The sequence below is a fragment of the Ptychodera flava genome, chromosome 4, assembly GCF_041260155.1.
Source record: "Ptychodera flava strain L36383 chromosome 4, AS_Pfla_20210202, whole genome shotgun sequence".
Lineage (NCBI taxonomy): Eukaryota > Metazoa > Hemichordata > Enteropneusta > Ptychoderidae > Ptychodera > Ptychodera flava.
Genome location: NC_091931.1, coordinates 3,864,862 through 3,892,345, shown reverse-complemented (window position 1 = coordinate 3,892,345; position 27,484 = coordinate 3,864,862). Strand labels below are relative to the sequence as shown.

Genomic DNA, 27,484 nt, shown 5'->3' with positions numbered 1-27,484 from the left:
GCAAAAAAGTTTAATTTTCACAGAATGAATAAGAGCATCCCTCTGAAGGTACATATCAAACTGAAATGCTATAACATGAGAGGTATTAGTACAGAAGAGGATGTTTGACACCCCAATTACCTGAAAACTTTGTGAATTTCATTATTACCTGAACAAAACTGGCAAGGTTGTTTCTTGGAACCTACACACTAAAATTCAGTAGCTATTGGACTGAGAGTTTCATAGAAGATTTTGAAAATGAATAAAGAAGTTCCAAAGTTGATAATGTTTAACAAATTAAAATGAGTGTATCCCTGGAAGCTACATATCAACTTTGAAAACTGTGGGAAATGCAATATTAGAGAAGATGTTTTGATCTACTGTAAGATAAGAAAGAAAGCCCCCCCCCCCTCCATCCCCCAACATTTGCATACCTGACTTTCATCATCATTTGAGCAAGTCTGGTAAAAGTCATCGTTAGCGACTTGTGAACTAGATATCAAGTTTCTTATGATTGGAGGTTTCAGAGGAGTGTACAGTAAACGGTCAATTAAGGACAATAAACCTATCTGACCTTCATGTACTGGTATCAACATTGATGACAGCCAGAGCTTAAAAATACCAGCATGAGCTGGTTCACCTTGAACCCACAAACATATCAATCCAGGCAAGAAAGAGACAGGCCTTGTCTAACATATATACCGGTACATGTATCATCATGAACCCTTATAGCACATGGATGTCACAGCCCAGTCTTCAGTTCATATGCTACATGTACAGTACCTACCGTATGTAAAGGGAGAAATAATCTGAAACTTAATCTGAGTTATTGCACTGTCAAGCACATAGTCTATCATGATGGTATTGGTATGATAGTAATCTCTTCAACCTAATTGATTTGCCATATATCATTGTGTTGTCTCAGAGATTACACTTGGACAATGGAATCCACCTTAGACATACATGTACCAGTACATGTGTACATTCTATCTGTATTTCTATACTGTAAGTACAGTTAGTTACCAAAGATATAGTGGGCAAGCCATGAAAACAGCACTTGATAATTGCTATCTTAGACTAGATACCAAACTGTTGTATAAAACTGTTTATCTTGGCATTTGCTGATTGACATGGACCACAGACAGTGGAGCAGGAGAACCGCCACTGTCTACATGTACAGTATGAATGGACGTTAATCATACTCATAGACAGTAGTCTCGCTTCTACCGTCTATGATATAATCCTCTTCAAATAAAGCAACATTTACATATACATGTATCACACTATTTCTCAATGCAAAAGTGATATCTGCTGTGAAGTCCATGAACAATGTTTATTTATACTATGGCAAATTTTCTATACTTTACTGGTTGAATGCAATACAATCAAACTATCGGTATATCAAAATTATGGTAAAATATTGTATGTTGGAGTTTCCATATGGTCACCCACTCAATGCTGTACACTTTGTCTTGCCATACTATTCTCATCAATACCAGTGCTACTACATGTAGTACCAGTATCTTTATATACATTTTACGATATGGCAAGACAACAAATCCATTCTCCTACATGTATGTATCCATAAGATTGGATCAGTACACAGTAATAACAAACATTAGTTTTGCCACATACACCTAAGGGTGACAGATTTAAGTTATTTCATTCCCATGATACTAGTGATAGATTGTCCCCGGGAGATTGCCCTACTAGTCACTGTTCATAGTGCTACTTAAAGCCCCAGTAATGCTAACTTTTGATGATTATTTTCATTATTTTTATTTTATAAATCAATTGTGACTTCTTATTCTACTCCCCAAAGAATGTTGAAACACCCACTATTTAGCTTGTCAACTTAGCGTCTATATGTGTAAAATGAATGGTTATTGTTAACATTTGAATTCTTGTCCGGACCAGAAGTCAGTTTTCAACAACCATAGGGGTTGCGTTGGCAAGCTGGATATTGTGTATATCAACATTCTTTGGGGAGAAGAACAAGGAATTATGGTTCACATTCAAAATAAAAATGGTGAAATTATCATCAAAAGTTAGCATTACTGGGGCATAATACATTTTACTTCACAGTTTCTTGTTGCTCCAATTTGTACCGGTAGCATGGAAATTTGCTACCAGCCCATCCCATCCAAGATGAATGCCAAATCCAAAAACCATTGCGAGATTAACTGTAAAACCATTGCAGAATTAACTGCATGTGAAACCATTGCGAGATTAACTAAACCCATTGCAAGATTAACAGCATGTGAAACCATTGCGAGATTAAATGTGAAAACCATTGCGAGGTTATGTGAAACCATTGCGAGATTAAATGTGAAAACCTGGATGATTGTTCTTTTGGTGAAATAATTCCCTTCATCTGTAACACTGCTGGCAGATTCACATTGAATTCTTCTTTTTGATTCTAGATTCACAAAGTGTGTACTTGGTTCTTATTGATTTTCTTTATGTTCCTCTGATCCCTCTTGACAATTGGTATTTACCTGGCTCAAGAGATGTACATGCAGGGATGTAGAAGATAGCTGGGAGCTCACAAAAACAACTGGTTGTCAGCTAACATATTTCACCAGCTGGGAAAATTATTAGTTTAATGAAAATTGGGGAAATTTTGCACAATTACAATGTGCTAGAACACAACTTGAAAACAACCTATACTTATCCATTTTTTCGCATGAAACCAAAATTTTCTACATCTCTGACATGTTCTTTGTTTTATGAAATGCAGAGTTACAATTATGTAATGTTATCTCAGCCATAGTACATGTACCGGTACATGTACTTGTATATGAATGTGTTGATAGGATGGAACTCAAAGCAGCAGTTCCTGGTTTATAGAGAATCACAAATAATTCTTACAGATATTGGAATAGTATCTACTGGGTAAGTCATCACAAAATTGCCAAGTTTTTGAAGGACAATCTATCTGTCTACATGTACATGTAGATATTTGACATTTTTTGGCACTACAGGTTTCTCAGAATTCACTGAATGCTACAGAGAAATGGTTTTAACACTGACGTTGTTCAATCACGAGGTGTAGTGACCTGCAACACTACCACTGCCAATCACAAACTTCACTACCACTGCCAATTACAAACTTGCATGGATAGCTTGGAGTAAATTACTGTCCACAATCTTGAATTCAATATACAATTTTATGAACTTATCAAACAGACACAAAAGTTATATCTTCTGTGGGCCCTACAAATGTAGTAATTTCATGTATGTAAGAATTAGATTACTTGGATAGTATATGGGACGTTTAATGGAAGCAGAGATGTCACTTGTGGTAGTAAGTGAAACAGTGTCTGAGATAGATTATCCCACTGACTTTACAAGTGAAATTGTTTGTCCACTTTACCAAGCATTTTGATTAAAAGCTATCAATTGACTTTTTATCACTGTTCATTGCAATGTCTTCCATCACCTATCCCTGACATTGGAACTTCTTCAATCACCTCACCCTGTCTGGAACAAATTAATCTAGTTGATAAATGGCTTGATCCAAGATAACATGAGAAATGCTGACAAAACATCCAGTGAAAATGCCAGCATGCATCCCAGTGTGCACATACAAGAATGACAGTCACCCTAGTAAATCTTTTATATGTAGCTTGAATCTAGACAGTAGAATTAGAAACTGCAAGCACAGACATGTGCCATTATTGATTTCCAACAGCAAAAATGAACCTTTACACTCTTACTAATCATGCATCAATCTGGCTAAAGGGGATAACATGATCTAGCATTGTGTCACAATTATCATCATATGCAGAGGTATTTGCGAGTACAGCATTTCTTGCTTTAACCTCATGTACATGTACCGCTACATGTTGAAACATGAACCTTGCTTGGATGCAAAAACAATTTTGACTAGACTTTGAATACCAGGGTCATGTTAGCTTTTACTGGTACATTAACATAATCATGAAAGTATTGCAGGTATGGTCACACATAAAGAAACTGTCTTGATTTCCAAAAGAATAGAACCTTGAAAACGTTAACATAGCCTTAAGTAATGTTTTAAACTGGAAATGAATAGCTTTAAAAGACAAACTTGTACTCAATACTTGTAGTCAACACAGTTTCAAATCATTCACACAAGTTTCTTACAATATTTGAATTCTTTGGACGGAAAAAGACCTTTCTATGAAACACATAACTACACTATACACAGATAAAAACATTCAGTTGTAGCAATGGCATATCAGTTTTCAAAACATTAAACAAACTCAACAATATGTTTAAAGAACATTTCCAGCTTTTTTATTGTGTTTACATCTGTTTCATTCTAACACCGTTACCAAGGTTACTAGGGAAATGAACGTTCGAAAAATCAGGGAGTAATAAAACAATTCCTCGAGTGTAAACTGATCCTTACTTCTGCAAATTGACTTACAAATTGTTCAGAGAAAGTCAGAAGTGAACTGAAACTACATGTAACTCTCACATCACTCAATTTGTAATAATTACAAAATCCTGATTTGAAGTAGACCCCCAAATCATAGAATTACTCATTGTTGTTAGGAATCTATAACAGTTACATACATGAGCTATGGAATTCAATATACGATATGAGTGTTGATATGTTGCTATTACCTCATCACTTTCTGAAGGATCCACATTGCCATTAGCATCATCATCTAGCTGTCTATGTAACATTCGTATTGCATCCCATCCTTGTATGTCTTTATCATCCACTTTTTCACATGACTCCTTTATGCAGGTATCAACTATAAGAAAAATATTGAAAGGTAAATGGTAAGAAAAGATGAAAAAAGTTTCCGTTTGTTGATTTACAAACAGCAAAAGGGAATAATGTATCCCTTTAATCAAGTTTTAGGCAACAGGAGACAATCAGTACAATGTACTTTTTGTAAAAATGTACTGAATATTTAAACTATCAGAATGACTATTTTGGTACAATTATTTTGGTGACAGGAATACATGTTAATTGATGCATACAGGAAAGTTGTAGATAACAGCCTGTAGCCAGCAAAATACAACCAATCACTTTTCCTTTCTGTAGCAGCTACCCCCCACCCCACCCCATTCCCAAACCATTCACTTTTTCACCCAATTTCCACACAGAGATTGTAGCGCGGCGGCGTTGATAATTCTATTAACCTAGCTAGAGAGTCCCTGAGTCGTTGACCATGCACCTCCATCAATCTCTGCTGCAGGCAAATTTAAATATTCTGAACTGGGTCTTCTTTCAGTCCTGCTCATGCACAGTTAGCTAAATGTGGCAGTCATCTCATCTTTTAAGAGAAGCTGTCCAATTACAGATAAAACTTTCCATATACTGGTTAAACTTTTAAAATTGTGTGTGCAAAGCTGACAGCTGTAGGGGCGGCCATCTTGAATCACTGATTCACACCTACATGTATGTAACCTAGAGCAAGGTCTATGTTTTGTACGGGTTCACGGATGTAGAGGATTGATATTAAACCTGGTGTATTTTTTATTTATCTTATATTTTTTTTGTTCCAAATATTAAATATAAAAAAGACAGCAAATTGGGTGTAACATGTCCCTTGTAGCAGAGATTAGTGTGGATATTGGTCAGACTCTGCAGAGATTGTTTTTCACCATCACTAAACTCCCTCATCAGTTCAACTGCAAATACCCAAATAAATGTTTCACAAATAATTGGATAACAAGAATATTTTGATACTCAGTGTACCAGTACATGCAAATGGGGTTACATGAATTGTTTACTTTCATCTGGAGCAACATTGTGAAAGCAATGCTCTAATGGAAATTTTTGACTGAAATGGACTCAAAGGATCTTCCTGCTGGTATGGTAGTAAAGGAAATATTGATATGTTACAGGTAGCAATAGTATCTTTTAATAACTTTAAACTACATACAACTTTTCTACTGGCAGTGTTGGAATAAGCTCAGCAAAATGAATAGAACCTAGCAATCAGCATAAATACTTCATTCTTCGCTATATTTATGTACAAACAACTTTGTTTTGGATTATCCAACAAAATCATGTTTGGTTTGAACTCAAGAGAGGTGTAATACAAGTCTAATGATATTTAGGGAAATGGGTATTGAAGTTCCCTTTCTTTGTCTCGCAAATGTTAATACTACATGTATGTATGTGACGGTAGGTATCAATAATGGTATGAACATAGCCAACAATGGTTTGATGCCAGATAGAGTACCGGTACACATGTACCATCATAGCACGTTACTGGAGATATCCCATAATTCTTTATGATTTGTACCATTGGAGATTCCTCAGTGGTCTATCATGTCTCCCATGTGTAGACAAATTCATTAGACTAGCTTTAAAAATTTGAAAAGTACTTTTTATAATACCATTCTTCTCATTTCTAGTTTTAAATGATTAAAATAAATTATGCATGATTGAGAGAGGAGATGGCATTTTTGTAAAATTTCCACTGACTGCATCCTTGGCCATACAGCATAATGTAACGGAAAGTAGGGAGACTACAGGTACAGTAGTTCCACCTGTTTTATGAAACAAAAGGATATTGATTTTTTCCAATGGGCATGACATTGAAACAAATTAACATGATGCTAACTTTTCTCTGAGAACTTTTCTTCAAGTTCGTTAAAACTTGTTGCCCAAAAGTACATGTATAGTATTTGTAGTACATGTACCCACAGAATGTCACTTTTATGGTTATTTAACAGTTATTCTAAAATTTTTACTGAAATATCCAAATTAAAAGCTTTTGTACTATTACTGGATATAACTAAGCAATTACTGAGATGCTTCAAATCATTGGATGTATACAGTTATAAGAAACGTAACCTTCATTGGTACAAATCAAACAGAACTGTGGGTAATTTATTTTACTGCACACTGGTATACTGTACATGTACACACATACATGTACACTGTACAATGTACATGTGTATATATTTGTCAGAGCAGCATACATGAATATCCCACAGCCAAAGTCTACAATTACCACACTTAATTTCTCATGTGATTCAGAAGGGGCTTCAAGTCAACAACAACAATACAGGCACATTTGAAATTCTTGTGCCAACACTTTTGTAATTTACTTGATGGAATAAGAAAACAATCAAAGTGTCTGGGTTATTGTACTGTGGCTGAATACGTATACTTCCCCTGGTTGTCAATTTTACGCAAGCATTCATGCCTTTAGATTGCTTAGTTTATAAACAGTAGAGTTCTGTAAGTGACATTGTTAAATCCCAAAATCAATTTGTTTTGAGCTGACTAACTGACATGCACGGTATACATTACAGCTAAATTTTTCAGCATTTGATTGATGTCAACAGGGTAACACAGTGAAATGGAATGCAAGGTCCTTGTTATTCAAAAAGGAATGGCATAGGGTTACAAAAGAGTGCAAACAACCTGAACTTTCAAAAGTGAAATTAACAAATACAAAACTACTTTACGTTCCCATTTGCATCACTATGAAATATGATTAACACTGGGGCCATATAGGCATCTCTCTAATGTTCTGTCAATCCATCATACAGAAAAATATCTTATGTGTTGACCATGTATGCCGTTAAATTCAAACTGTGATGCATAATTTCAGAGAATAATTGATAAAGAACAACTCATAATCTAGTACAATTATTTTATATAATTGTGTTACTGACAATTGAACTGGAAACTATTATCATTCTTGCAATTTTCCATAAATGCAAACGAAAATTGTATGCAAATTGCACGATGTTCCTGATTCAGTAGACTATATTGTGTAATAGTCTAGGACCTGTTGCTTTGTGAACACAGCATGTGCTGGAATGTAGGCTGTCTGCTGGACTTGTCTCATGCAAAGACACACATTACAGTCACATGGCTGATGACATCACCACAATTGTTCACATGCATCAATAGCATGTTCCTTTGGATCCTTTAACCCAGGGGTAATTATTAGGTCTACCAGTACAAGTGGGCCTGTAATCTATATATGACATCATTGCTTGGTACAAGGGTTTTGGCATGGTAGCTGGGACATGGAAGGTTTGTTTGGGACATGCTAGATAATTTATACAGCTTGTTGACATTTAACAATTATGTAAGTAATCAACTAGACATATGAAGTCAGTAGATTAAATGAAAACGTGACATGAGATTGGCAAAATTCTTTTACTACTCTTTTACTTTGTACATGTATGTACAGGTACTTGGTAGAGACAGAGACATCTTAACGACAATTACAGATCCTGTAGTAAATTTTGAAAAAACTTTACAAACCAATTACACAAGTGTGATAACATTTAGATCAATTTCACTGTCCATTCTTACCTGGATATCATAGTAAGGCTAAAATACAACTATGTGAACTGTAATTGTACAATGCATACAATGGATTAGGACCACTTATGATAGGGCATGATTTAATAAGGGTTGCTGGTTGTTATGATGTTGGCCAGCAGACCACAAATACTACCGTAGAGAGCTGTAATTTGACAATTATAATATAATATGTTCACAACCAATTTCCAATAGCAATCAAAAGTTTTTAGGCAATTACTGTACATGTACTGTTAAGACTGCAGTGCACCGGTACATGTACAGTACATGCAGATGCTCTATTTTCCAACATTTCTGCTTGCAACTGAAGATTATTCTACATTTAAGGTAATTACACATTTATCCTGACATACTGATTTGACAGTTGTAATTTGAACTATAGCGTCACTTACTGACTCATGTACCGGTAGAGAAGTCCAAATACAGAACTTCTTCACTTAGTGACCATGCTTGTACCTAATGTTGTTCAAAGATGCCACACAGAATGTTTACATTTTTCAGAATTATCCAATATAATTACTTTCTATATTTATATGTTTACTGGTATTCACAAAGACATAATGAATGACAATTTTGAAGAAGCCAATAGAAACCATGTTGACAAATGTAGTAGATTTACTTCTTTTTTGGAATACACGAGCAGACTTTAGAGTTAAATGTAAAAATTTATGTAATTGCCAACACATTAGAAGAGCCAGTTCAAAAACAGTATAAGTTTCAATGTAAATAGAACAGCACAGGTCATATTTGATTAAAAAATGCCTTATATGGTCAAGACATATCTATGTACATGTAAGGTGCTCAGCCATGAATGTACACATATTCAGTTTAATGCAAATACATAATTTATGTAGTTGATGGCAGAACAACAACATGGAAGCTATAAGAAAATTTGTTTTGACAGTTTATCTAAAAATTTTATTATTTTATTTGGAAGATTTGAAAACAAATGATGTAATGTTCATTTGGATTGAACACACATGATACAGCAATGATATTGATTTTCAGGTTATAAGTCATGAAGATTCTGAAGGGACCTAGGTTTCTTTCAATTATACCTGTAAATATTCAAAATTTGTAGAATGTCCAGTCAGACATCCATGTGCATGTGATTCTTCATCTTGGAGTCAACAAGTCACCACCTACATTTGTATTTTATCATGTTATCATTGTTCATCATACTGTATGTGAGGGTTCTTTGCATGGGCATACTTGGGTCATGTGAACATTTTGTTTGGGTTGTGGTACAGTACATGCAATATGTTGCATTCATGGTAAATAATTATTAGAAAGATCAATGATTACCGGTACATATGTGTATGAGTAATCAAAATGATGTGATGTAAGGTTAAAGATTACTGTAGAATATATAATGTACCAGTAATACAAGCTTTGGGTACAGTAATATGTATTTTCTGGAGTGTCTTTTGAAAGATATACATGAGAAATTTATATTTGGGTATAGCATTCCTTGTAGCTTTTTCAATCACCACGATACCAGTACCGTACATGTTTAACTGTGTGAATATGAATATGAAATACTTCCTTCCATATCTTTGTTCAAGAACTCTGTTAAAAACTACACATAAATGTACTTTGTGACAAAATATATCTTTTTTATAATGCAAAGATAGTGAAGACCATACTAAATTGCACAACATAATTTGAGAAAGTCTTTGATTGATTCAAGATTACAATACCGTGTACTACATCACATGAACATTTACAAAATCTTGCAAAGCAGGTATTTAATGTATTTGATCTGCCTTTCCATACAAGTGATTCATCACAGTTTAACTAAATAAATAATTGAAAGCCAGGACATTCAAGGACTTCGTGCATTGAGACAAAATGCCGATCACACCAAGTAATTAGATCTACATGGTAACAATGAACAAAGACAAAGGATTTGTGAAAGTAAATTTATGTTCACAGCAACAGTGTTGATTATTTCACAGCTACATGTAAATGATTACTATCTGAGTGTGACCTACTTTGTTGTGAACCCTACATGTTGCTCTTATATGATAAATACCACATCAGTGGTGAAAGTATTGTACACATACTTTGGGCAGCTTTGCACAAATAATGGTTTCAAATGTTATGACAGAAAAGCAAAATAAAATGGTCCAGTAGCTTTTTTTAACACATGAACTGTACATATACCAGTATATGTTGGCCTAAATTGCATGTATGGATGCAGAGGTACATGTACACGCGTAACACAGATGGCAGCTTACCAGTAAATGGTATTATAGTAAGAATCTGTGAAAAAGCACTATATTACTGATTATATTACCATGCCCTGTCCGTCGCATTTTGATTGGTCGAGCTGAACCACGTGACTGACCACAAATACACAGTAATGGTTTGTTCACATGCCCGTGAATATGAATAATAAGATTAACAACTCAAAGTATCGTAACTTTACAGCTCAAACGTAATCATAATCAATCACAAAATAAAATGGAGCACTTGTAGGTCAAGTTGAGATACTTTTTTCTGAAAACATCTCCGGATTTGCCAATTTTTTACAGCGCGCGTGACAGTGCGTCGCGTATTGCTCAGTTTCTGGGGCCCAGTTATCGTTCGCTCCTGAAATTTTCGGAAATTTTGACGGTTTTCTTGGGTTCGCTGATAATATAATGGAAATAACAGACTCCACTCTGACCATTAACGTTTATTTGTGGGCGCGGGCTCGAGGAAAGCCAAATTAAAGGGCTCGGCAAGCCTCGCCCGTTAATTTTTGGCTTTCCTCTCGCCCTTGCCCACAAATAAACGTTAATGATCAGCGCATTGCCCGTTATTACTAAATAATCCATCCATACATGTATACTGTACTGTATGAAACTATATGATTTGACAAGTTGAACACAGGCATTTTGACATTATTTTGGGACAAGAACAAGAATCTGTTTTATATGTACACAACAACAGGATTGGAAAACATCAAAATTTGCAGCTAAGCCTAATGTAACGGAGTTACATGTATAGAGAAATCTGAGCAAAATGGCTATTACAATCAGCAACAGATGGAAATTGTGGAAAGCTGCTGATATCAATCCGCATGGTCCTGGTACAGGTGAAAATTCAGTAACTGGCAGGAATGCATGGCAAAGTCTTCTGGCTATATGAAATCACAAGCTGGTGCCTACAGCACTTAACTATGTACAGCATTCACAAAGTGATCATTTACCCTGGCTTCAGTAATATTATGAGGATGCTAGTCTAAAAAGGCACACAAGTACATGCATTTATCATTGTGCATATCAGAATACTGGTATGGACCCTGTGTAATAACCTCATGAATACATGTATTAGGTACCCTAGCAATACTAATACACAGCATCTAGTTGTTTATTTTGTTCTGAGGTCACTAGGTCACATTTAAATAGAAACAACAAGGGACACTAAACAGATGTTGTTTCTATTAATTTTATTGATATTAAGCTGCATATCTGCACAGGGCAATGATATTGATAGCTGAAATATACATGTTGACCAAATCTATGTGTAATAAAAGCTTGATAAAAATTTTAAGATCATCGTCTTTGAATATGTACAGGTGGTTGTTTACACTGTAATCTACCGGGGTGCAATTTATATCAGAAATTACATCAGGAGTTACTGTATGACATACAGAATCTAAGGTGTTGGAATTTTGCCTTCCATGAGACAGCTGTACTACTATTTTATTCCGTGTTCATGTATACCCTATAGCCAAGTCTAGACTAAAACTGTCAACACAACAATACAACACTTTAAAATTTTGATGACAGCTCAACTGTCACCATGCAGTATAAACATATTGACTTGCCCTATGGTTAAACAGCATATGTTTGTTACCTGTTGGCTTGATAATCACCCAAAATCAGTCTGCTTCAGGAGGAGGCCGTAGGCCAAAGGAAACAGACTGTTTTGGCTTATTCTCAGGTCTGAGGGAAAACAAACATATGTTGCTACCCAAATATGGCCAGTCAATATGTATTTTGTACACACACCTTATCTAACTTTCTTGCTGAAAAATCAAGAAGTTCCTAAGCTATCATCACTCGTCTCAGTCTTAGACGACACCACCATCTTCTTACACATGCACATGTATAGATGGCACTTCACTCATGTATAAAATCATATCAACTGGTCACATAGTTGACTAAAGGAATGCGAGTGGGTTGAAATGAAAACCTTCCTACACATAACATTTTAGCCTTAGGATTACAGAAAGCCACTAAACCCTGGAGCTACATCTGTAAACTGCAGTAGAAACAAACAATTTTGAATGAAGAGTTTTCACTATCCACTGCCACTCCAATAAAACAAGCACTGCTGCGTTTGCTTAAATTGAAGGATAAAAATACCAAACAGTACCCATAATTTCCATGAGCATTAAATTTGGAGTTTTATAAATCTAATTTCTTCATCATCCTCATTGAAAGTTACTGATTATTTTCAGTGACAGGCTGTACAAAAGTTATTATTATTAATATTAAAACAAAAAAGAGTGCTTTTGGAGTAAGGTTATCATTCTTGAACAAGCAGTGTGATACACAGCTTGCTGGTAAACTGCCAAAATAATGTATGAAGGCAGTTACTGTACAGTAAATGAATTAAAACTTGTGATATTTACATAACTTTCATTTGCTGCAAGATTGTTTTAGATTTGATTCATCATAATTGAGATTCATAGTACTTGTTAATGTCTTGATGCAACTGATGATGTAACAGTTTGTCAAATTAATCTACACTCTGTGCTATTGGCTAGCCTGGATCTCTACCAGTACTCTCACACACTGTGAAAAGTTAGTTTGTTATATACCGGTAGGTGCTATCTTGAAAGGAGCAAAGTTTGATTGCTACATGTGGAGAGGCAGTCTGGAAACGATATTGGAATACACAAACACACATTTATCCTGGTGATTTCCTAAACGTTCAACCTTTTAACCACCATTATTTGGCCAAAACCCATTGATATCAATGCAGACTGTTGATCTGTTTACACGGCATTGGGGTGAACAGTTTGAAGTCAAAATAATTTGTTGCTTCATCATTGTTATCATCTACAGTACAGTACACCAACAATATTTATTTCAAATTTTACACTCATACAAGTTAGCTATATGCCTTTACAATAGAGAAATTTACTGAGATACAATGCCCCCATTAAAGATGTAATAAATCAAGGGTGTTTCAAGTGCCTTTTAGTACTCAAAATTGCTTACAGTAACTCAGGTCAAGGGAGCTTTTATGTCTTGCAAGGCGGAAATGTCACTCACTCCTGTGCTCTCACACTCTATGTCTCTGTTTGTGTCTCTCAGTACCAAATAAAATGTTCTTCAGAAAGAAATCTTGTGAATACATGTGCATATGATAATGTATTATAAGTTAATATATGTTACTGTTTATACTGGTATGTACATGTATGTGATGAAAAAATATTTCAACAACAAAAAATTGTCATTACTGGTATGTGCAGATGGATCATCCCTTGACATACATGTACTAACAAAAAAATAAAAACAATAATCATATCTACTGAGGTGTCTATGAAAACATAACCAAAATGAACAGAATATTCTTGAACAAAATGTATGACATTCAAAAGTGCGACAGGATCTCAATGCAATGATTCCTAAAGGATTCCAATTAAAGCTGCAGGGGAAATAGGAAAGATAAAGCATACATGTAATACCAGTAGAAGAGGTTGCAAACTGATGAACCAGAGAAAAAGACACCAGATGGTCATGGCTGATAAGCTCAGCACTTATGACCTTGAAGGAGAAAAGCTACATGTATATGATTTTTATACTTACAACAAAACCATTACAACAATATTTTATGGGCATTGTTGGATTAAAAAGGTATATGACTTCAAACAGTGGTAAGCATGCATTGCAATTAGTCATACATGTAGTGTTAGTGATGTACATGTATATGCATACAGTACCTGTACGTATTTTAGATCCACTTGGAAATGTAACAGAAATTTATCCATACGGACAATACAGAAATTAGGACAGCCTTACTCATAACAGTTAACATACAGTATGTATCAATACATATACATGTGCAATATTTTGAGTTTGTATTCCACATTTGATATTGATGCTGTAATTCTGTACTGTACATGTATCTCTATTATTGGACAAGAGCATAACATACATCAACTATGGGGAATCAAATACCTGTGTCTGTGTGTGTGGGTGTCAGTATGTATGTGTACACACACACACACACAACATCTTTTGTTTTTTTCTGTATCTTTTTTGTGGATATCTTTTCACCAGAGGAAATCCTACTTTTAGCATTGAATGTGTCAATATTACCAATATTACCAACTCAATAAACAAATATTTTATTAGGTGAGAAGATGTGTATAAATACATGCATTCTTCTACTATGTGTGTGTGTGTACACACACACAGACACACAGACACACAGACACACAGACACACATATATATATATATATATATATATATATATATATATATATATATATATATATATATATATATATATATATATATATATATATATATATATATATATATATATATATATATCAATATTTAGTATATAAATGTACATGTATACATACTGGTGTATCAATAGCAAAGATCAAATATAAATGTTTAGTGTACTGTATATACCGATACATGTCCTGCCACACTTACACACACACACACACACACACACTCACACATTTGTTCATATTATGTTATGTTTAATTTGTCCACTAGCCAGTCCCTCATACATGTACCGGTATATCATCAACAAAAACTGCTATATACTATAGTGATATTCACAAACCTAGAAACAGTACCATATATTTCATCTCAATTATGTTGTACTGAGTATATGACAGTTTGCAATCACAACACAATTTGAACAACAGGAAAATTTTACAGTTAAAAATCCCTGCCAAGCAGTATGATGAGAGCTGATCACAACATGATGGATTGATCTTCTACCATAGTTTGACTCCTGTATGTATATCAGGTCAGTAATTTGTACAGTACTAGATAAGTGTACTGACTACATGACTGACCTCAGTTCATCTGATCACAGTTAATTCATGATCTGATAGTTTGTAAATGATCAACAAAACTCAGCAAAGACACACCTACATGTACTCCATACCAGGACAAATTTCATATATGAAATGATATCATAACAACAGCTCACACTGACCTTTGATAGAAGGTCAGAAACTGTTTTGGAAATAAAGCTTTGTGCAAATTTAGGTTAAAAAATACATATTTAATATGACAAATGTCACATGTCAATAATCACATATATTTAGCTAATGTTTACAAAAACTACACCGTTTCTTATAAGATGCACCAATCTTGGACACAAGGGCGTATCATAAAAATTGCATGTTTAATAAAACACAGTTTTGATGTTTGAGAACAGTGACTACTTGCATTTACCAAGGATTACCAGCATGCAAGTAAAAACCATTACACATTAAAAGAAAGATCTGTTCAAATGTTAATCCTTGATCCAGAGAGCACAGCCAAAGGCAAACATATAGTGTGTGCACATTTACGCATGGTAAGCGGAGAAAAAAGAATCAGTCAACTCAATAGACCAGCAAACAAATACTATTTGAAGCTATAAATATCAAAATAATGATGAATTTCACATTGCAAAGTTCAGCTTTGCTGCATATCAAGAGCCCACACAATTTCCTAAACAAAGACAAATGTATCCTTCAAAAGGAAATGGCTGTCATAATAAATGACGTTTTGTTATGAAAAGTGCCAACATGCGATTTTATTTTTATGGGTTTTTTATTTCAGGAAAAGAAATGTCAAGATTGTGTCGCTTCTCTTTAAATTTGTTAGCACACAACTTACTTAACAAATGTTGTGACACTCTCATATCAAAAAATTATTCAGCATTGCTCGCTTAGATTATGATAAGTTTTTCTGTATCATCCAATTTTCTGAATATTTTCTTTATTTAGAGTTATCTTTTTTCCTGAAAGATAGCACATTAATTTGATGACGTGAAGGAATTCAATGAATACCTTTGTAACTGTCACTTTATTGGTAGTAACGTTTATCTTCGCAATGTCATTATTGATTATCATATTATTGTAAAAACATTGTTCTGAATTTTGCATACATGTATTTCAATGGTAGGATCATACTTTTTACTCATACCTAGTATTGATTGGTTTGATGTATTTTCTGTCAGGGCAATGGTAGAACTTCATGTAGGAACAGTACTGTATACCGGTAGTGTTTTTGTTAAGGACAGTAAGCAGGTATATGTGAATGTTACCCAAGTTCCCCAGACATTTTACCAGGATTTCTCTTGGTTTATCAGTGCAATCAGATTAGGGGATAGTAGAAATTTTACAAGGGTTCCAAAATCATTCATCAATATTTCCCAATCTGAGCAAACACACTGACAATAAGTAAAATATATGCACTGCAAGGTACAATTTGATGCATGAATGATAATTGGACAACCACCATGGCGAATCATAAGGACACATCTTACGAAAATATCATATCTATGTGTTTTGTAGACAAAAAAATTGTTAATAAGTCAGGACAATATGGTCCACCTCCCTGTAAAATATAGGCTGAGAACATCTTGGATAATTAGAATTCAGTTTTTTGAAATCATGGATAAATTTATCTTTCAAAAATCTTGTATGTTTAACATTGCTTTAAATAGAGTAACTTAACTCCAAAATTCCAGTGTTCTACCAAACTTTAGATCCATTACATAATTGTTTCATGGCCATGTAAAGACTTAGCCAAAACCTTTGGTTGAGTGTGTGAACTGTACTGTGTATGTTGATAACAGCTACCAGTATGTGATCCAATGTAATTGTTTAATCTCTCAGTCCATTGATGAGTCCCATTGAGAACGCTTAACTGGATAAAACGGACAGGAAATTGAAAATTATTAACCTTCCGATAAGACATACCAGTAAGTATGCCAATTACAGCAAATGCTGTAGGATTTACATCAAAATTGTGTTCTTCTGTGAGCCTGCCATCTGATACAATTCACAAACTATTGGAAATTCATCAATAATGGACAGCAGATATGAACACACTTCCTCTACTGTCTATGCATCAAAACACTGGACAATTTAAAGTTTCATCAATGTAATCATAGATGTCTATGATGTAATATACTTCTCAATATTAGTACAGTGTCAATTCACAAACTATTAGAAATTCATCAATAATGGACAGCAGATATGAACACACTTCCTCTACTGTCTATGCATCAAAACACTGGACAATTTAAAGTTTCATCAATGTAATATCATAGATGTCTACGATACTTCTCAATATTAGTAAAGTGTACTGTATGACTACTATATCACTGCTATGACTGTGATACAGCTGTCATCAATGGATTCAACAGATTGCACTTACCACTGCCCATGCCATATGCTGTTATCAATAGACTCAATGGAATACAAAGTCTAAATGATGTGACATATTGTTTTCTAGTAACATTATATTACTGAGAGATCACAAACTAGCATTACAGTCCTCGAGATATTCACGTACAAACATGAACTAGCACCACATAAATGTTGACAACATTTAGCAAAGACAGCAAATAATGACAATATTTTACCCTTGATAGAATATTAATTCATCAATTTGTTTTTTAAAAGGGTACAGGTCTGTCATCAACTTTATCTCAAAAGCAAATTAAACAGACGCAACTTTCAGAAGAGCGCAAAGGACTAATATTATGTAAAACAGCCAATATCAACAAGCACTATTGCAAGAATACTGTAGTAACCCTTATCTTGCCAAGTTCAAATGTCACCATCAGGTCAAGGTGGTTAAAACCAGTGAGGCACTACATGTCCTATATGTTGCGTTTCAATAAAAACTTGAACACTTCAAGGCTCCTGAATATTCGAATACCCAGAAACGGTAAATTTGGTTTTACTGACCATACCTGCTATAACATGCCAAGCTTAGTGGGTGAAAATAGGTATAGATTTTGGCTCAATACCACTTTTTTCTGACTTGATAGGTGGGGAAGCTAAACATCACTTTTACTGACATGGCAGATGGGGAAGCAATACTGTCTGCTTGGATTAGGATTAAAAACCTTAATGTCATCATAAGACTTGAACTGCAGTATGGTAACTATATGACATGCAGTACCATACATTTCTGTCATTCCAGCACTGCCTTTGTCCATATTACTGTACATGTATGTACATGTATCAAAATGTGAACAAAGGAATACCTCCATTTACCTGGTATCAGCAAATAAATTGCCAGTTGCAGTGTGATTAAACTTACTCTGCTGTACCGGTATGTACACGTATTTCAAAGTTTCACCAGGTTCAATGACAGTGTTGAGTCCAGGCTGCATATTGTTGTCGTATTTGTCTTCAATTTTGCTAGCTTGGTCTTAAATTTTGACAGGTTTTGAAAGTAATTGTCAAACACTATTTTAATCCACTTTCAAATTCTAAAAGTTATATCTGATGTTCTTGAAACATACATGTAGTTTGTTTCTTGTGAGGATGATCATTCCATGAAAAGCAAGAGGCATGAATACTTTTAAAATTGTGTGTTGGGACAAGTTTATATCAAAAGTCACTCTAAGTAACACAGGCAAACTTCTCAAGTGCTAACTTCCAAGTTGTTGAAACTGTAAAAGCTTTGTTACTTGAAATCAGTTTATTAAATGCTTCCATCAAATCCATGATGCAAGTTCAGCCACGTAGCTCCATGGTTCAGCACAAGGGCTTGGCAATGGTTCCAGTTATGAGTAAATCGAATGCATGCTATACATGTATGTATGAAAACACTAAAAATATCAATATCAATATTATTTACTTTTTAAAAATATAAATTCTAATTAACAATGACACTATGTGTGGTCAGTAGTAATTTTAAACTGAAGCAAGTCGAAGCTTACACATGTGCATGTACATCCTGTGATGTTTGATATTTTCAGTCTGTTCTTAACAAAAGGATTCTAAACTTGTACCCTCTTCTAGACAGTAATCTGAGACCACCCAGTACAGGGTGTAAAAGTATATGACAACTCCTTTTCACTAAGCAAGCATTCCAAGGTTTTTATTAAAATTCTCTCAACCTTGATTCTGTCTGTCGTAAGACTTAAAGATGGTCTACCGGTAGTTTATTAGACACTCACTTTTTTATTTTCGTTGGCGTTACACATATGTTGTAAACAATACAATGTACTTTACCCAGTACATCAATATTTTCTGTTGTGATGAAGTGTTACATGGACATGTACAGTGTCTGATTTAGAAAAGACAATGTCATCTTCACTTGGAAAGAAGTGTTTCAGGATGCTGCTGTAACTTTTTGTGCAGACAAATAACCTCATTACCATTTCAACTTATACTGTCCTTTATATTACATAAATTGGCATATAGACAAGAATTTAGGGATAAATTTCAGTTCAGAAAACTCAAACTGACTGAGTGAGGACCAGTATGGGTACATTTTGTACATGTTAAATTGATTCATCTCAAGTATGATTATCATTATAATAATTATTGTGTATCTTTTATATAGAGGTTTGTGATATTTCACAATCATTTGCAAAGAAATGATTTTGACAGGAACATGCAAACAACATTGTAATCATGTAGTTTAATGGAATGGCTATCACTGCAATGACAAATTTGGACAAAAAATGTTTTTTCATAGGTACATTGTAGGTAAGCATGTACACATGACTGTACTGTATACAGATAAATTATTAAGTATATTTTAAGCGTATATGTACATGGTATTTATGGCAAGAAGAAAAACATTAAATAAAGTTTTCTATATTTATCAGTGTCACAAACATAAATATGACCATTGCTTGTGAACTGATTGAAATTTGATACCTAGTGTATCCTTCTCTTGCCTGAAATGTTTCAATTTCCAGAGGCTGCATGTAACCCTATGTAGTCTGATAAATGATGAATATTGAAATATAATAGTATAAATTTGTTTTACACAGTAATTATTACTATTATTATCATTATCATTGGTAGTAGTCAGGGCTCGAAATACTTTTTTCAACCACCTGTCCACTGGATAAGTGAAAATAAGTCATCGTTGATGACACAGTCCCCACTTGTTAATGGGTACTTTGATTACATGTCCTCAGAGAGGATAGAGTCCTCTTCTTTAGGTCTGTGATAAAAATACTTTTGAATAAATTCGCTTGATACATGTCTGAGTTGTAGTCAGGACATGGAAAAATCGTAATAAAATGGCCACATGTCGGCCATATTGGATCGTATCACAAAAGCAAATCGATGTGCATATGTATGACAGAGGTCAATGTCCTTGTACAAAGTTTGAATAAAATCAGTTGAGATATGCCTGAATTATGGCTCTGTACATGAAAAAATCGTAACAAAATGGCCGCACGGCAGCCATATTGGATCGTATCACATGAAAAATTGACGTGCATATCTATGACATTGGTCAATGTCCTTGTACCAACTTTGAATAAAATCAGTTGAAACATGCCTGAGTAATGGCTCTGTACATGAAAAAATCGTAATAAAATGGCCGCCTGGCGGCCATATTGAATCGTATCACAAAATAAATCGACGTGAATATGTATGACATAGGTCAATGTCCTTGTACAAAGTTTGAATAAAATCGGTTGAGATATGCCTGAATTATGGCTCTGTACATGAAAAAATCGTAACAAAATGGCCGCCTGGCGCCCATATTGGATCGTATCACAAAACAAATTGATGTGCATATCTATGACATTGGTCAATGTCCTTGTACCAGCTTTGAATAAAATCAGTTGAAACATGTCTGAGTTATGGCTCTGTACATGAAAAAATCATAATAAAATGGCCGCCTGGCAGCCATATTGGATCGTATCAAAAAACAAATTGACGTGCATCTGTATGACATATGAAGTAATCCTTGCACCAAGTTTGAATGAAATCGCTCCAGGCATCTCTGAGATATCTGCGTGAACGGACGGACGCATGCACGGACGGACGGACGGACGCACGCACACACGCACGGACATGACCAAACCTATAAGTCCCCCCGGACGGTGTCCGTGGGGACTAATAAAAGTACCTGTCCCAGTGAGAAAAGTACCTGTCCAAAATGGCTTAATTTATTCTGAGAAACTATACTAATTTCGACTCACCTGAGACATATACTAATTTCGACTCACCTGAGACATAATGTCCAGAGAAATTGAATGTCATTTCTAATAGAACACAACAGTGAATCCGGGAAAATTCAACAAACTCATGTCTGTACCATATGCAAATTGTGTAATAGCACCCTTGGTGTCGAGATACCGGTAGCCCTGAGAATCTCCCAATCAGAGAGATTTGAGACGTGACCTTAGATAAATTAATATGGCTGCCTCCTGTAAACAGTGATTAGATATTATCGAACTTTCTTTTACTTTTTTTTCTGACAGGTACATATCCAAATAATGATTTTCAAAATTTTAAAAGGTACATACTGTAAATTTAAACTTTTGAATATTTGCTGTAGTCAATTGGTTGAAATACTGGTTGCAGGCTGAAAAAACCTACCTGTCCACTTGGCCATTTGGACAAGTACTTTTCAAAACTGCTTGTCCCAGGCCAAATTTCACTTGTCCGGGACAGGCAGACAGGTGCAGTAATATTTCGAGCCCTGGTAGTAGTAGTATTACTATTAATATTATCATTAGAATACACACATAGTACATACACATGTGCATTCTAATAGTAATACATGTACTTCACGTTGACAAATGGCTTCTTTACCGATTTCCAAGGGTTATGTTCAAGGGGAAAACAAGCACATTTCCATCTTTTACCTAAAGTACAACAGCATGTTGAAATGTAAAGTAAGTTGTAATAGCCTTACACCACTACGCAGCGTTATTTATTATTTATAATGAATTTAGTCCTGACAAACCTTTAGTTGTCAACAATAACAGTGCACATGATTACAAAAATACATACATTGTTGGCAAATTCAACACAGGGTGTTTGACAGAATTGGGAAGTATGGCAAGAAACCATGTTTTTACAAACACAACAAACACAATGGAAAATACATAAAATGTTAGAGATAGTACAGCTTTCAAACAGTTGGGAGGCACTTCCTCATATCAAAGAACTGAATACTCAGTCATATAGAAAAATGGTCAAAATTTTATTGTATGATATGTCAGTGAACTTCAATTTTGTTTCAATTGCAGCAGAAACTATATATAGTATATGTATGACATACTAGGTGTGTAGTTCTTATATCGATTATCTCTGTTATTTTTTTTTCATTGATATAATGCAATGGAAGATGAAGGAAATTTGATTACTTTATAAATTAGGTCATTTGTGCACTGAAGCAATTTACATGTAGTAAACACCCAACACCTGTAGGTGTTGGGTGTTTATAAATTGCTTCATAGTAACATACACACTGAACAGCTATTTTCAACTTTATCTTCAAAATAATGGCTTTTATGGCTTGATTCACACCTTAACCCTTTTCCTGCCAAGTCCATATTTCACCACCTGGTCAAGATGGTTAAATTAATGGAACACAACGAATTCCATATGATGTATTTTAACATAATACTGTACATGTGAAGGCTGTTGGAAACATAATACTGTAAAGTTGATTTTTTTTGGACAAAAGATGCTATAACATACCAAGCCAAGTGGGTGAAAAATGTCATTTTTTGGCTCAATACCGCTTTTTACTGACTTGGCTGATGGGGAAGTGATACAGTTATTACTGTCTGGCAGAAAAAGGGTTAAAGAGATATTGTCAGTCAGAGTATTTATGTTATCTTAATACATGCAAGATACCACAGTAACATTTCAATACACAGTTACTATATTTTCAATGATGCAACAGGTGGCAGTGTCTGTATTGCCAATGCTTTCAACAACACTTAACTTCATATCTCATTCTGAACACATATAAGTTTCTTGTGGCCTAGATAATATTGAGATTAAGAGACAGGCAGGACCTCAATGAAAATTGCATTTTCTCTCAAATAGTTGCAGTGCTGGAACAACATTTATACATCTTCAGGACATTTTCTGTTGTTTATTTAGATTATTTAGATTTTACTCAGCAATTGCAAACAGACAAGTTCATTCGACAAAGTCACAGAAGTTCCAGATACAGTATGATGATTTAAAAGGTCCATATGAAGGCAAAATTTCTATAGCATATGTACCTATTGTACTAAATATACACGTAAATATATAGGCCTACAACATTGCAGTGTTCTCCACAGCTTGAGATAACAGAGAGGTGGCTAATCTAAATAACATGCATGTAATATGCATATTTCTTTAACATGAAAAAATTATTCTTTTGAAGGGTTTGTGGAAAACCGCCATTACTGTTTCATACATTTTACTGGGACTGGAACTCTATGGATAGAATCTACCGGGATAAGACTATAAAATGTTTGTGGTTGCTGTGATCTCACCAAATAATGAACAATACAATACTGTAAGATAAAACCCTTTTCTGATGGCTCACATAAAACTCTTCAAGTTAAAGGGTTTCAATTTAAAGATAATTACTGTATTCTTTTATGTTTATGGCTCAAGCTGCCTATAAAGCCATCACCTAGTCAATGTCATTTCTTTATTGGAAATTACTAAGATATCATTTAAATGTATGGTAGATGCCAGCAATCAGCAGTCACAAAAGAACAACATGTAATCTACCAGTCTCTGTCCTGTTATATATGTAATCCTAGAAAAATCCCCTTAGCTGTTTAGAGATTATAATTCTAATATAGTGATTAAAACTATAATTGGACACCAGATGTGCATTGGATGGTTGAAATAATGCCATTAGGCCACATATAATGAAAGAAATGTTCTTACCTGTACACATCCAATTTTGCCAACTTTGAAATTTTACTTTACAAAAATTCTTCGACTTGGTAATTTTCTTCGTAGGTTGTGATTATGTCCTAATTGTTTTATTACACTCAGAATTTATTCATATTAAACAAAACATTGTTGGAAAACTATATAGAGTGTTTATCTCTGTGATTCAACTAAATTAAACTTTAATTTCTAGCAAACTTGATGTCTGCTGGGCTTCTCAACTCAAGTGCTACAATGTTATCATCAGTCATCCTAAATTGCCATGGAGGGATTTTAACCAAAAGTTCACTGGGAATAACTTATGGATGCTTCAACTCTTACTCAAGAACCTAACCCACAAATTTTGGTTTTTCAAACCCAAAAATTACAAAATGACTAACTACATTCCACACTACCCAATCACTCTACTTCAAGAACTTCCACAAATGTACATAGACCTACATATGAATTGATACTTGCATCATGCTTAGCTGTTTTCGTAGTCAGAGCACCATCTTTCCTACTAGTGAAAAGTCTATGCAAGAGCAAGACAAGTGTAGCCACTTGTGACTTGTACATATATGACTATCATGACGGCAGCATCAATCAGACCATAGACCCTATCTCGATGAAATCAGACCATAGACCCTACATGTATCTTGATAATCTTCATCCAGGGTCTGTGATCAGACTAATAGTAGAATATAGGTATAGTAGAATATGCAAATGTACATTGGTGTACTGCACAATAACGAATGCTTGAACATTAAACACACATGCATTGTCTTGCAGCAAGAAAACTGGTACCACATTTACATTGAAAAAACATTTCTACCATGAGGTGTGTTGTTCCATCAATTTGCATGACCTCACTTTTGAGGTTATCAATTACCATAAGGAAGAATGTTACCAAAAAAATATCTGTGTACTCTGTAGAGATACCTTGCATAAGGTATTAAATGTTAGATGTTAATGAAATTTTTACTGAGATAAACCAGAATGGCTGGAAAGGTTTACAAACTCATGTCAAATTTCAAGTTTCTTGAATGAAATCGTCACAATTTTGTTTAATTTCAGATCAAGTTATTGCACACTATATCTGACCTCCATGATAAAGTCATCTGTTGATTTTAATATCTCTCACTTAGGAAATAACTGAAATGATATTTAAAAAATTACTGAACAAGCTACAAATTGTATGGCATTGATGACTTGAATATTCAAAGTACTGCAGAAAGGTCGCACTCCATCGAAATGATATCCCTATTTCACTTATACTGAACAAAATTGCACATGTTTGTCCATTTTACTTTGAAAACAGTGAATGAAATATTTTGACAATTTTAGTCATTACTTCTTTTTACACTATTTCTCATAAAAATTGGAAATTATTTCCTGTTTAAATTGCAATTTTTTTAGGATTTTCAGGATTCGCTTTCAAACTAAAACACAGTTACTGAAGGATGTGTTATACACACAATTGAATGGGACTGCAGTTGTAAGTTTTAACAAGGTAAATAATATACTAGTGCCATTATCAAAAAAGGCTAATTCCATGTGATTATGCAAAAGACAGCCGATATGGTGCTATATAGCTCTGCTACAAGTGGTAGATCAGAAGAGAATTGTAAATTGTAAAAGTTTGAGAGTCTGAATATCTGTCCCAAAGGCGCATTCTACCTTACAGTTTGATTTTCACCTATAGCATCATTACCAGCAAATGATCTAAATGGTATTATTGAAAGTGTGTCCGTAAAAACTGTAGATATTTTATTAGAGTTACAGCTTAGAGAAAAGTTCATGTATATCTTTACTTACAAAGATAAACTAACCTCTTGCCAAATTTATTTCTTGTAAGTTAGTTTCTCCCCCCCCCCCCCAGCAGCAGTGTTGTTGAAGTCTGCATCTTTGATTTTTGTAATTTTTGCCATACCACACTCCTTGAGTGTCTTGTTGAGCAATATATTGTATTGTATTGTATATAATGGTAAATTCTTTTGCAAAATATCAGAATATATCTACAAAGAAGATGCATTGAAAATAGACACCCTGCTCAACGAAATTTAAAACTCCTTAGGAGACAATAAGCAACAATATTGCATAAGTTTTTCTCAGAAGTTACATGTAGTAATATTCAAATTAGTTATATAATATACAGTTATGTCTTTTTCAATTATGTCAAGGCTACTTGTAAACAAAACATTAGTCACAGTTCCATCTGTTCAAGACTGTTCACTTTGCAATCTACCAATAACCTCTATGGTCTGTTTCAATGTTCTGACCATGGAGGTAGGAAGGGATCTTCCCTTCCTACCTTCATGTCTGACAGAGGAAAACAACAAATCGTGCAAATTAAGTTAAATACAAATATTTATTCAGGTTCAAAGTGTGGGTGTATGGAAATTGTAAATGTACCTATAATTTGAATGCAGGAAAGTTTATTGGTTGCCGTTTCAACCCACATCGTTTGGTAATAACTAGCAAGACCCCCGTGACACAGTATGTGCAAAGTTGTTTGCTTTTAAAAATTTGTTATACGATTTCACGTAATCTTTTTTACAGAATCTAAAATTGAAGATATTATACATGAAATTTGAAAACCTTATCAAAGATGTATGTGCACAGCTCGTCGAAACGACAACGGTTTACTGCAATAATCTCGAGTACACGCGACCAGACAGCTGTACCAATACTCCAACTGTAAGACTGTGTGTAGACTCAAGAATTAAAATTTGACAGACACCTGGCGCGGGATGAGACGCGACGGCGGGTAATGCCGACGTCAAGACCGACAGCATCTTCCAGCTCGTTTGCTGTTTCCCACTTTAACTTCCGGTTATTTCAGCGGTCGTCATACAAGCGTTGTACATTGTATAAGACGTTAAATATATGTTGACCGATACAGTCATGGTACGACGAGAATGTGTCTTACCTGGAACGGCTAGAGCCGTCGATGATCCCCGAGGAAGTCGTGGTTTCTCGACTGACTGCCCAGCTGATGCGATAGAGCTCCACGGCCAAACAGCAACAACGATGACAACACCACAAAGAACAGAACTCAAATTCATTGAATGTATTCGGCAATAGTTTCTCAACATGACAGAAATGAAGTCAACGCCTTCACAGGTTAGATTTCGGAGTTCGTCATACTAGAAAGAACAGCAAAAATTCTTATTTTGACACAAAATGACCTCCGACAACGCTGACAGACGACACACACATACACAGTACGGAGTAAATAAGGCAGGTTCCGGCGTTCAACACGACAGGGCTGTTGGAATATGTAGCCACACCCCTTGTTAAAATTTAAGATGTTTTTTTAAAAATTGCACCTGCGATTCTTTTTCGACT

The 27,484-nt window shown here is 34.7% G+C and overlaps 1 protein-coding gene across 13 annotated transcripts in view; it reads right to left on the bottom strand.

Moving 5' to 3' along the window:
* The window catches only part of LOC139130708 (stromal interaction molecule 1-like), an 84,891-nt gene extending 57,506 nt beyond the window's left edge, over positions 1–27,385 (bottom strand). For all 13 annotated transcript variants that reach the window (XM_070696465.1, XM_070696466.1, XM_070696471.1 and 10 more), the window contains exons 1-2: positions 27,066–27,385; positions 4,594–4,727 (exon numbers count right to left, since the gene is read on the bottom strand). In XM_070696465.1, coding sequence (XP_070552566.1) covers positions 4,594–4,727; positions 27,066–27,231 — 300 coding nt within the window. In that variant the 5' untranslated portion in view covers positions 27,232–27,385. The remainder of the gene's footprint in view (positions 1–4,593; positions 4,728–27,065) is intronic.
* Between the last annotated feature and the right edge of the window lie 99 nt (positions 27,386–27,484).